The sequence below is a fragment of the Tasmannia lanceolata genome, unplaced genomic scaffold (assembly GCF_043159265.1).
Source record: "Tasmannia lanceolata isolate RefF3 unplaced genomic scaffold, GAP_Taslan_0.1 ptg000012l, whole genome shotgun sequence".
NCBI lineage: Eukaryota > Viridiplantae > Streptophyta > Magnoliopsida > Canellales > Winteraceae > Tasmannia > Tasmannia lanceolata.
The window spans coordinates 50,997,905-51,009,923 of record NW_027518689.1 but is presented as its reverse complement, the minus strand read 5'-3'; the positions used below and the strand labels follow the sequence as shown (position 1 = coordinate 51,009,923).

At 38.4% G+C, this 12,019-nt stretch overlaps 1 protein-coding gene across 5 annotated transcripts; it reads left to right on the top strand.

Moving 5' to 3' along the window:
• Positions 1-495: 495 nt before the first annotated feature.
• LOC143888434 (transcription factor GAMYB-like) lies at positions 496-11,425 on the top strand. Of its 5 annotated transcripts, none has more exons than XM_077392852.1 (7): positions 497-708; positions 847-922; positions 1,337-1,463; positions 1,920-1,972; positions 2,286-2,691; positions 9,250-10,267; positions 10,802-11,425. In XM_077392852.1, the coding sequence occupies exons 5-7, from the start codon at positions 2,329-2,331 to the stop codon at positions 10,993-10,995; spliced, it is 1,575 nt and encodes a 524-aa protein (XP_077248967.1). In that variant the 5' UTR covers positions 497-708; positions 847-922; positions 1,337-1,463; positions 1,920-1,972; positions 2,286-2,328; the 3' UTR covers positions 10,996-11,425. The 5 variants fall into 5 exon arrangements, with proteins under 5 accessions (XP_077248971.1, XP_077248969.1, XP_077248967.1 ...); XM_077392853.1 differs by having other exon boundaries at positions 1,320-1,463; XM_077392856.1 differs by lacking the exon at positions 1,920-1,972 and having other exon boundaries at positions 496-708.
• The last annotated feature ends 594 nt before the right edge of the window (positions 11,426-12,019 follow it).

Genomic DNA, 12,019 nt, shown 5'->3' with positions numbered 1-12,019 from the left:
CATCACATGGACACTTTGGTCCTATCACAGCGTGAGAATAAAAACAGCAAAAAAAAAAAAAAAAAAACCCGGGTGACCGTTCGGCTGGGGTATGGCTTCACCAAATTGTGACCCGTTAAATTCCGGCCAATTTATGACCCGGCCCGGCCCACTCACTTGGCAGGTCTACTGCGCACGTCAGCACGACCAAGCTGACAAAAAGAATTTTACTACGTTCGTGTGAAATGCCTTCATTTCCCCCTCTTCATAGAGGCTGCTAGCAAAACGGGATCCCGTCTTAGAAAAAAGATTAAATTCCCTGATGTGACACACGCCCAATAGGACAAAGGTGTGATCGCAAATCCACTCCAGAAATGGTGAAATCGTTGGCCGATTTCATCACTGTCTTTATTTTCAAAACGATTTCCCGTTCCGGAAGTGTGTTCCCATGATCATTGACACATACATAAATCGAATAATAAATTTCCACCTCATCTTAGTAGTAGCATTTATTTCCAGTTTTTTGTTGAATTAATGACTTTCTAATGATCCGTTTTTAGAGATCTGGAACGGTGAAATAATACTGATTTTGGGAGAGATTCGAGCAGAGATGGTGTGCGTCCTTTGATCTGGCCTCGCCCTAAAATTAGCAAAGAATCTCTCTCTCTCTCTCAACTCCTTTTTTTCACCTGGACTCACTTTTCTTCATCATTTCCCTCATTCTCTCAGGTTAGGGTTTCTAAAACTCAAGTCTTCTCCGAGATTTGATCTCTACAATTCTTCTTCATTTTTCTTTATCTCTTGTTCTTCATTTGTGATTGTATCGCGCATTTTTCTTCCTTTTGGTTTTGTTTTTGTTTTCGTTAGGGTTGCGGTTCTTGGATTTGATTTCTGGTCTCTGGAAAGAGAATTTCTCGGGCTTTTGATGTCTTTGGCAACTAAAGTAGGTCACACTTCTTTCTCATTTGTTTATTCTAAGCATTTTTTTAGGTTTTGTGGTGGTTAATTTGGAGTTTCTAGGTTTTGGGGGCAAATTAGGGTTTCTTCCCGTCCATTTGTTTTCATTTGTTCGGTTTCTCTACGGAAATTGCAATTATCTTGGGATTAATTGATTGATTCATAGTTCTGATGTGAATTCCTTTTACTTTTGATCAATTTATTCTTAGTCCTGAGCTGATTTTTAGTTTTTGAACTTGGGGTTGGATTTGGGGTTTGTTTTGAATTGTTTTTAATTTCATTGGTTATGGTTTAGATTTTCCTTTTCCTTTTCTCTTTTCAAATGGTTGTTTTAACTTTTAATCCCTCTTAATTTTTTTATGGTTTTTATTTGATTTCTGTAGCTGATTTCTGGTTGCAGAACTAGGACTTGGGATTCTCAGGGTTGTGGGATTTGATTCTGGAAAGCGTGTGGGGTTAGGGTTTGTGCTGTGAGTTGTTGGTTCTCTATTGAATTCTGCAACAACACTGGTTTTGATCTGATTCAGGTATTTTTAATTTTCCTTTTCGGTGCGCTAATCTGATATCCTGTAATTGTATTGTTTATGTGCTTTTCTTGTGTTCATCCGAGTTGTTTTTGGATATAAACAGTTTGGTAATTTATGGTTTTCTATAGGTAATATTGTTGGTTTTCTTCTGCTGCTGAGCAGATTATCACCCGTTCTTCTCATTCTATGTAGGATTTCTACATTTCAGAATTGGGAGAATCGGGTTGAATTTTTAGGTTTTATTTGTTCTTTAGTTTATCACTTGGGTCTGAAGTTGTAATTGATCTTGAGCTTATCACTTGGGTCTGAAGTTGCAATTCATCTTTAGCTTATCACTTAAATCTTTCGCTTGTCACTTGGTGCCTTTTCCTGATTTATTGGTGAATTGGTACATCTCGGGTTTTACTGGAACTGCAATCTGTTTCTCCTTTTCATTTGTTTACCTGTTATTTTCAGGTTTGCACTGTACATGTTAACTGGGAAACAGCTTGAGAGTTCTATTGATCAAGGTCTTGATTAGAAATACTGTTCTCTTTCAGTTTTCTTTTTTCCTCAGATCGTGAGATATGAGACATCAGTTTTTCATTTCTTGTTCTACTTCTGTTGTACCCTATAGTCTATCTTGCACTTTTCATTCGGGCGGACCCTTGTAACCCGCTGCTTTGTGTTACTTGTTTTCTGTTTTTAAACATTATTTTTTATTTAGGACAAGTGGTGGCATCTTCTTCTTTAGTTGGTGCTGGATTGTTTTGGGGATGTTTTGAATTTGATCTACTTGTGGCATTTTGTTATATGTCTCACTTTAAATTCTGTTGTTTTTAGGGCATCTGCTTTCTGTTTGGACTTTGGGATTGGGTTCAACAAGATGAGTTGTACAACAAATGAGAGTGATGACAGGATGCTCTCAAACGATCCGACTGACTCACCATCAATTGATGAAGGTAGCTGCGGAGGAAGCTTGAGAGGAGGAGGTGTTTTGAAGAAAGGTCCTTGGACATCCGCAGAGGATGCAATTTTGGTGGATTATGTTAAAAAACATGGAGAGGGAAATTGGAATGCTATTCAAAAGCACTCGGGTCTGTTCCGTTGTGGAAAAAGCTGTCGTTTACGATGGGCTAATCATTTGAGGCCGAATCTAAAGAAGGGTGCTTTCACGGAGGCTGAAGAACATTTGATCATTGAACTCCATGCCAAAATGGGGAATAAATGGGCACGGATGGCTGCAGAAGTATGTTTATTTTTCAATTTAGTTTTCAGTGTGAAGTTATAAATATCCTTTTCTTGTTTTTTGAGTTATTGTTTACATTGCAGTCTTGAGCAAGAGAAACCTGGTAATTGCTATCTGCTTCAGATTAGGATTTCATTGTCCTCAAGAATCATTATAAATTCCCCCCCTTTTCAATTTATTTACAGACAAGATACGGTAAACTAAGAAATGGACATGCTAATATGCCCATACAGTTATATTGTCACAGCTATAAGTTATATACTTATATTACTCAGTAGTTGCTATCAATTCTAGAGTAGTAGTTCACTTAGTCTTAAAGAATCAGTATGATTTTCCCCTTTGTAATTAGTCACCGAGCAAGATGTGGCACGCTAAGAAATTGGAAGTGCTGATATGCCTGTACAGTTACAGTGTAATGTATTAAATTCTATGCCTGTCCAGTAATTGCTCTCAGCTTCAGAGTAGGAGTTCACACAGCTTTGAAGAAACAATATATGATTCCTCTTTGTAATTTAGTTACAGACACAAGATGTGTTAAACTAAAACACTGGACATGCTCTATTAATAAAGTAGTAGTTCACTTAGTCTTAAAGAACCAGTATAGTTTTTTAATAAGGTAGCAGTTCACTTAGTCTTAAAGAATCAGTATAATTTTCCCCTTTGTTTTTTTGAATGAGGAAATAATTTTCCCATTTGTAATTTAGTCATGGACAAGATACGGGGCAAGATGTGGTGCGCTAAGAAATTGGACATGCTATATGCCTGTACAGTTATATTGTTATGTATAAAATTATATGACTGCCTAGTAATTACTCTCAGCCCCAAAGTTGTTCACACAGCTTTGAAGAAACAGTATACGCTTCTTCATAAAGTAGCATGATTGTACAAAGTTGTGTACATTTGTCCATATAAAATTAATTCATTCACATACAAGATATGGTAAACTAAGAAACTGGACATGCTCTATTAATAAAGTTATTTTTTTATTTGTGAATGGTGTGCTCTATTAATAAAGTAGTAGTTCACTTACTCTCAAGGAAGCAGTTTACTTTTCTTTTTCATAAAGTAGTAGTTCCCTTATTCTTAAAGAATCAGTATAACTTGCCCTTTTGTAATTTAGTCAGTCACGTACAAGATGATGTAGACCATCCTAGGGCTCATCTTATAATTTTTAAGTATCTTTTAGGTGTTTTTTATGTCCGTTAAGTTATAGGCGGGGTACCACGGTCTTTTCCCATCAAAATCACATAAGTTCTTTGACTCATGAGTATTTTAAATGGGGCCAACACATGTCTTACGGAAATTATAACTAGAGAGACTATTTAAGTAATTAGAGGATATTTTAATCCAAAATTGTTAAGGTATTTGTTTAGGGTTTTAGAACTTTATTATATATAGCCGACCCCAACTAGTGTGGGACAAAGGCTTAGTTGAGTTGAGAAAATGTGTATATATATATATATATATATATATATATATAGAGAGAGAGAGAGAGAGAGAGAGAGAGAGAGAGAGAGAGAGAGAGAGAGTTCCTGTGCTCGAGCGCAGAAACAGGGGGGTGGGGCCATTGGGGGGGGGGTGATCCTAACCATTCATTTGGAAGGCCCCATCATGGATGGGGGGCCTACCAAAAATCAGCTCCATTGGATCACCAATGGGTGTCCATTTGTGGGGCCAAAAATGGACAGATACTGTTTCTCCACAAATCTGTCCATTTTTGGCCCCACAAATGGATACCCTGAAGTGATCCAATGGAGCTGATTTTTGGTGGACACCCTACCCATGAAAGGGCCCATCAAATGTGCTTTGGATCCCACCCAAAATGTGGCCCTACTCTGTTTCTGTGCTCGAGCGCAGGAACTCTATTCACACACACACACAGAGAGAGAGAGAGAGAGAGAGAGAGAAGTGTAGCTAACTTAGCTACACCGCCGGCTTAAAGTATGAGTGGGCCCCACATTGTTTGGGTGATGCAAACCATTTATTTGATGGGCCCTCACAAGATAGGGTGTGCCCAAAAAATCAGCTCCATAGGATCTTCCCAACCCTACGATTTGTGGAGGTAAAAATGGACGTGTAAAAACCTTCACAAATCTGTCCATTTTTGCCTCCAGAGTTTGAAGGGTTGGGATGATCCTATGGAGCTGAATTTTTGGCCACACCCTATCAATGTGAGGGCTTATCAAATGAATGGTTTGGATCACCCAAACAATGTGGGTCCACTGTATTTTAAGCCGGCGGTGTAGCTAAGTTAGCTACACGAGTGTGTAGCTTCACTTTCCTCTCTCTCTCTCTCTCTCACACACACACACACACACACACACACACACACATATGGAGAGAGTATGAGAAAAGGGTTCCTACACACTTGTGTAGATAAGTTTTCTACACACTAGCTTAAAATACAGTGGGGGCCCACATTGTTTGGGTGATCCAAACCATTCATTTGTAAGGCCCTCACATAGATAGGGTGTCCACAAAAAATCAGATCCATAGGATCATCCTAACCATTCGAATTGTGGAGGCAAAAAATGGACTAATTTGTGAAGGTTTATACACGTCCATTTTACCTCCACAAATCGTAGGGTTGGGATGATCCTATGGATCTGATTTTTTGTGGACACCCTATCTATGTGAGGCCTTTCAAATGAATGATTTGGATCCAAACAATGTGGGCCCCCACTGTATTTTAAGCTAGTGTGTAGATAACTTATCTACACAAGTGTGTAGGAACCCTTTTCTCATATATATATATATATATATATATATATATATATATATAGAGAGAGAGAGAGAGAGAGAGAGAGAGAGAGAGAGAGAGAGAGAGAGAACAGTTTCTACACACTAGCTTAAAATACAGTGGGGGCCACATTGTTTGGGTGATCCAAAGCATTCATTTGATGGGTCCTCACATAGATAGGGTGTGCCGAAAAAATCAGCTCCATAGGATCATCCCAAATCATAGTGTTGGGATGATCCTATGGAGCTGATTTTTTCGGCACACCCTATCTATGTGAGGACCCATCAAATGAATGCTTTGGATCACCCAAACAATGTGGCCCCCACTGTATTTTAAGCTAGTGTGTACATAACTTATCTACACTTGTGTGTAGAAACCGTTTTCTCATATATATATATGTGTGTGTGTGTGTGTGCAGCCTCAATGATGGAATGAATAAAGATTTGAAGTTTTTTCTCTCTTGTGTGAATGTGATGCCTTTTGTGGTGTGATTCTTCATATTAGGTCAGTTTCTATCCCACGACTTTAATCTTTCTTTTATCTTCTCCTTCTGTTTTTCTCTCCTCATTACCTTTCGATTGGGATTATAAGCCGACACCCCCTTATCTCTCTTCTTATACCATTTTCTACATCTCTTATCTTTCTTCTCTTATCTCTTTCTTTCTACTCTCATTTTTATTTTCCCTTCTTTTTGCCAATTGTTTCTTCACCCTTCCCATTTGGGTTCATATCCGTCTCTTCTTTTTTCCATTTCTCTTTTCCTTCCCCCCCTTCCGGATCTTGATCTTGATCTTGATATTGATCATTCATGTTTTGAACTTGACTCTCTCTCTCTCTCTCTCACTGATTTACATCATAAGATGTACACAAAGTAATCTAGTCAATGACAAGATGAGGCATACTAAGATACTGGACATGCTTTATTAATGAAGTGATGGTTCACTTATTCTCAAAGAATCAGTATAATTTTCTCTGCAAAGCAGGGGTAAGGCTGCGTACGTTTAGGCCTCCCCAACCCCGCAATGGCGGGAGCCTCGTGCACTAGGCCGCCAGTAGGGAATCCGTATAATTTTACCCTTTTTTTTTTTGAATGGGCCATGCTAATATACATGTACAGTAATATTGTAGTATATAAAATTATATCACTGCCCAATAATTGCTCTTAGCTGTAGAGTAGTTCACACAGCTTCGACAAAACAGTATGCATTTCTTCATAAAGTAGTATAATTGTATAAAGTTTTTTTCCTTTTTCCATATAAAATTAATTTAGTCACAGACAAGATGTGGTAAGCTAAGAAACTGGGCATGCTCTATTACTAAAGTAGTAGTTCACTTAGTCTTAAAGAATCAATATAATTTTTTTTTTCATAAAGTAGTAGTTCACTTAGTCTTAAAGAATCAATATAATTTTTCCCTTTGTAATTTAGTTACTGACAAGATGATGGGGACCATCCAGGGCTCATCTTCTAATTTTTATGTGTCTTTTAGGAGGGGTACCACGGTCCTTTGTCATCAAAATCACTTAAGTTCTTTGGATTATGATTATTTTAAATAGGGCCAACACATGTATTACGAAAATTTTAAGTGGAGAGTCTTTAAGTCATCTGAAGGTATTTTAGTCCAATGTGTTAACTCTTTGTTTTTGGTTTAGAACTTTCTTTCTCTTGCTTTTCTTTATATTTGCAAACCTCAAGGCACTTTTCTTTTGATATTGTGCAATGATGGAATAAATAAAGATTTGAAGTTTTTCCATCTTGTGTGAATGTCATGCCTTTTGAAGTGTGATGCTTCATATCAGGTCAATTTCTATCCCAAAACTCTTATTTTTCTTTGTTTCTTTTATCTTCTCCTTCTCATCGCCGTTCGGTTGGGTCTATAAGCCAACACTCCCTTATCCTTCTCTTCTTATATCATTTTCCACATCTCCCCTCTTTTTTTCTAGTCTCATTTGTCTTTTCCCTTCTTTTTTCCATTTCCTTCTTCACCCTTCCCATTTGGGTTTATATCCTTCTCTTCTTTTTCACATTTCTCTTTTCCTTCTTCACCCCCTTCTTGATCTTGATCTTGATCTTGATCTGGATCTAGATCTTTCTTGATCTGATTCTTCCATGTTTTGATCATGATTATCTATTCTCTCTTTCTCTTTGCTGTCACGAGTTCACATCACAAGATGTGGTCTGCTAAGAAATTGGACATATTGATATGCCTGTACAGTTATACATTAATTGCTCTCAGTTCTAGAATAGTCGTTCACACAACTTGTAAGAAACAATATACGTCTGGGTGGAGTGCCTTTCACGAATGTCTGGGTGAATCATTATGGAAGGCCTTACTATTTGCAATCATATGGCGCGTTTGGAAGGAACGGAATAACAGAGTCTTTTCTGATAAAGCTAGGCATTGGAGGCATATTGCCCTTAAAATAAAATTATCTCTCATTGCTTGGGCAAAGGCGAATGGAAATCTTCATATCCAACTGGGCTTGCCTTAAGAAATTGCAATGTGGCGCTGTTCGAAAGAAAGCCTCGGGATTCAATTACTCCGCAATGGGTCGCTCCAGGGGAGGGGTGGTTAAAACTAAACTTTGATGGCAGTTCATTAGGTAATCCCAGCCCTGCTGGTTTTGGTGGTCTAATTCGTGATTCCACCGGCAGGACTATAATGTCTTATTTCGGATCAATGGGGATATGTGATGCTAATGAGGCCGAGGCGAGGGGACTGCTCTTTGGCCTCCGATGGTACGTTAATAATAATTTAGGTCCACTGATAGTGGAGGGGGACTCCTCGAATGTTATTGGTTGGGCAGGAAATCATAGAGGTGGGCCATGGAGGTTAAATCACATCATTGATGAAATTCGGGATCTTGTCCTGTCTTCATCCTCAACTTGTTCACCGGAGGAAATCGGCCAACTCTTCGGCGGATGCACTGGCCAAAGAGGGAGTCTCTGTAACGGGAACGAATGTAATTTATTTTGATTCTCTTGATCCTCAGTAGGCATTATTTGCCTAATTCCAGATTGTGCTTCTGGCACATCTTGTCCCCCATTTTTTATTAATAAAATTATTGTTAATTTTCAAAAAATAAAAATAAAAAAAATAAAATACAATATACGTTTCCCCTTTGTAATCTAATCACAGACAAGATGGTGTAAACTAAGAAACTGGACATGCTCTATTAATGAAGTTGTAGTCCACTTAGTCCTATAGAATCTGTATAATTTATTTTTATAAAGTAGTAGTTCACTTAGTCTTAAAGAATCAGTGTAAAATTTTCCTCTTTGTAATTCAGCCACAGACAAGATGTGGTACGCTAAGAAATTGGACATACTGATATGCCTGTACAATTATATTGTGCATATAAAATTACATTACTGCATGTAAACTAGTTATCAAATACACATATAAACTATGAAATATATATACAAAATTCCAAATACTCGTAATGTTTGAAAATATGCAACAAATATCATTAAATAAAAAAAGCATGGCATGTATAAACATTTTTTTGGTAGGTAAGCTGGGATTGAACCTCTTACTTTGAGGTTGAGAAACAAGGCCTTTGCAATTGAGCTAGAGGCTCAATCCCGCATGTATAACCATATATCAGCATAAATGCACCTTACCATAAGTATAGGAAGTAACGAAATGTAATCCTGAGATTTTAACCCTGCATTGTTGTGCATCTGAAAAATCCAATCTCAAAATGAATTTTCTTTGATATTGCTTTCACATAATTATTCTTGACTCATAATCATTCCAGCTTCGCTTCTTTCGAAATTTTATGGCTTTCTGAAACATTTTCTATTGTCTTGCTGCAGTTGCCTGGGCGTACTGATAATGAAATAAAGAACTACTGGAACACTCGAATAAAGAGACGGCATCGTTCTGGTTTACCGATCTACCCTCCTGACTTGCCTTTGCAATCATTTAATGTGCGTCATCCTAATCAAAACATTGGTGAATTCAGCGGTGGTGATGCACGACATCATGACCTCTTACAGGCGAACAACTACGATATACCTGATTTGGTATTCGACAATTTGAAAGAGAGTCAAGTGAATTTATCTTATGGACCACTATTTCCTGATATTTCTGTGAGTGGCATCCTGAAGCAGGGGTTGGGATCATCTCAGAATTATAGCTTCATACCCGAAACAGTTCATCGTGCCAAGCGAGCTCGCGAATCCGAAACCTTGTTTCCTGGTTTTCATGGTGGTGTCAGTAACGGGCTTCCCCAATTTGACCATTTCGAGACCCATGCTTGTGAAAAGATCCACCGGCCCTTTGGGTTGGGACTGCCCTATGATCCTGACCCCAACAGCACGAATCCGGCACCCTTTGGTGGTGTAATGACTGGCAGCCATGCCCTCTTAAATGGCAATTTCTCTGCCTCTAACCCTTATCCTAGGGCTATGAGGTCGGAGCTCCCTTCACTCCAATATGCACTAACTGATCTCGGTGGCTGGGACACATCTCCTCCCCTGCCACCACCTCTCGAGGCTGTTGATACCTTTATCCAGTCCCCGCCAACTTGGCAACTACAATCTGATTATCTATCACCACAACACAGTGGTCTTTTAGAAGCCGTGCTTCATGAATCCCGGGCACTGAGCAGTGTCAAGAATCAGTCTTCTGAGAAGAGCTCAAATTCATCTGTTGCTACGCCCGCTGATGTAATTGAAAGTTCAACATTGAGCTTATGTGAGACAGAATGGGAAGAACATGGGGACCCTATTTCTCCCTTGGGTCGTTCCGCTTCATCGGTCTTCAGTGAGTGTACGCCTCCTATCAGCGGCTGCTTGTTGGACAAATCTCCAACTGCTAAGACATTGTTTTGTAAGTATATATATGTTTTTCTTTCATCTTCACAAGGTTATATGCATGGTTTTAAATTTCGGCCTAAATACTGAAATTTCGTATTTTGGTCCCAACCGGAACCAAAATCCACAATACCCGAAATTTTGGTTTTTGTCCATATCAAATGATTTTTTTTTTTTTTTTTAACAATTTTACTTTTGGCAGTGATATATCCGCCCTTTTTTTACTTGGGACAGCCACCAGCAGTGTATCTACGACTGCAGAGGGGCTGTTGTACTTAACGTGAGAATGATTCAATGGTTCTGACCGCCACCTACAGTGTGGCTGGCTGTCCCATGTAAAGAAAAGGGGTGGATTTATCATTTCCCTTTACTTTTAATCGGAAATTTTGGCCGAATTACCGAATTTTCGGATTAAAAATAAAATTCAACTTTTTTCCCGAATTTCGCCTGAAATTTCGGTTTCAACCACCTAGACCGAAATTTAAAACCATGGTTATATGTACAATTATTACTTTTATAGGGATACGATTTCTGATATAGGTTTCTTCAGGTTCTGAAATAAAGAAAGAAAAAGTTGATCATGTTTCAACCCTGGATGGAGGAAAAAAGGAAATTTCTACTCTGTTGGATTTCTCTAGTCCTGAGTCTTTACTGGGCACGGATTGGTTTGACCAAAACACAGAATGGCTTGGTGAAGATTTCTTCAGCAACTGCAAACATATGGTTCTGGAACTTCTACATTAAATCAGGGAGTGGGATTTCGCTCTTGTGCATGGAATAATATGCCTGCAGTATGTCCAATGTCTGAGCTTCCTTGAGACTTCATGGCAGCTCACATTGAAAATTTGTTTACAGTAGGCTGATTTATGTGGGACCTGTTTTTCTCCTATAAATGGCTTTTGATGATGAGATTTATGGTAATATGTTTAGACATGGCTATTTTGTTGTTGTTTTAGTCGTCTGCAAGTGCCAAGTCGTGCTTCTTGAGGCAGTGTAAGGTCTTAAAGTAGAGGTGCCTTTGTTATCATTGTAGGATGATCATGTACTCTTGATGTGAAACATTTTCTGTCATTGAGTTTGGATTATTTGATGGATTCCATCACACAATATGCCTACATATGTGTGGAGTCTTCCTTCTTTCTTTATGAAATAGTGATCAATTGAAAACTTTGAATGAGGTTTAGTCACGCCTTCCATTTTTCTGTTGCCTTTACGGGTACATTATTTATACGGCCTTCACCTATATAGCTGCTTTTAGAGTATTGTTTTTTAATGTCAATGAAATTTTTATTAAGACTAGAAAAAGGCAAGACACAAAGATCAAGGTCGTTGAGGTACAGCAGAAACCTGACAGAGAGGCAAATAAAACAGCACGCTAAGGGGCTGTTCACTTGAATGAATATGTTAATGGAGACTTGAAATTGATGAGTTTGAATTTAAAACGCTTATTCCTAGTCAAAGTAGACGGAGGAGGCCATTTCATAATTGACTGCCTTGACTTAAGGAAAGGACGGGGAAATGTAGAGACAATAGGTGCATGTCTTGACTCAAGGAAAAGAGGGAGAATGTCTTGACTCGAGGAAAAGAGAGGGAGGGAGATGTAGAGGCAATGTGATAGTGTATGACTGTGGATCGAGAATTTTCATTTTCAGATTGAAATAAAATGAGATTTAGAAGTCAAGGGAGGAGTTGGATTAAATCTTGTGTGCAAACTGATCAATAAGAAGACGTGATAACTAGACAAATTAAATGATAGAATGACTAGGAA

Coding starts and splice junctions, on each gene's coding strand:
- LOC143888434 (XM_077392854.1), top strand. CDS start 2,329: ATGAGTTGTACAACAAATGAGAGTGATGACAGGATGCTCTCAAACGAT. Junction 2,692..9,249: donor GGGCACGGATGGCTGCAGAA/GTATGTTTATTT, acceptor GTCTTGCTGCAG/TTGCCTGGGCGTACTGATAA. Junction 10,268..10,801: donor AACTGCTAAGACATTGTTTT/GTAAGTATATAT, acceptor AGGTTTCTTCAG/GTTCTGAAATAAAGAAAGAA.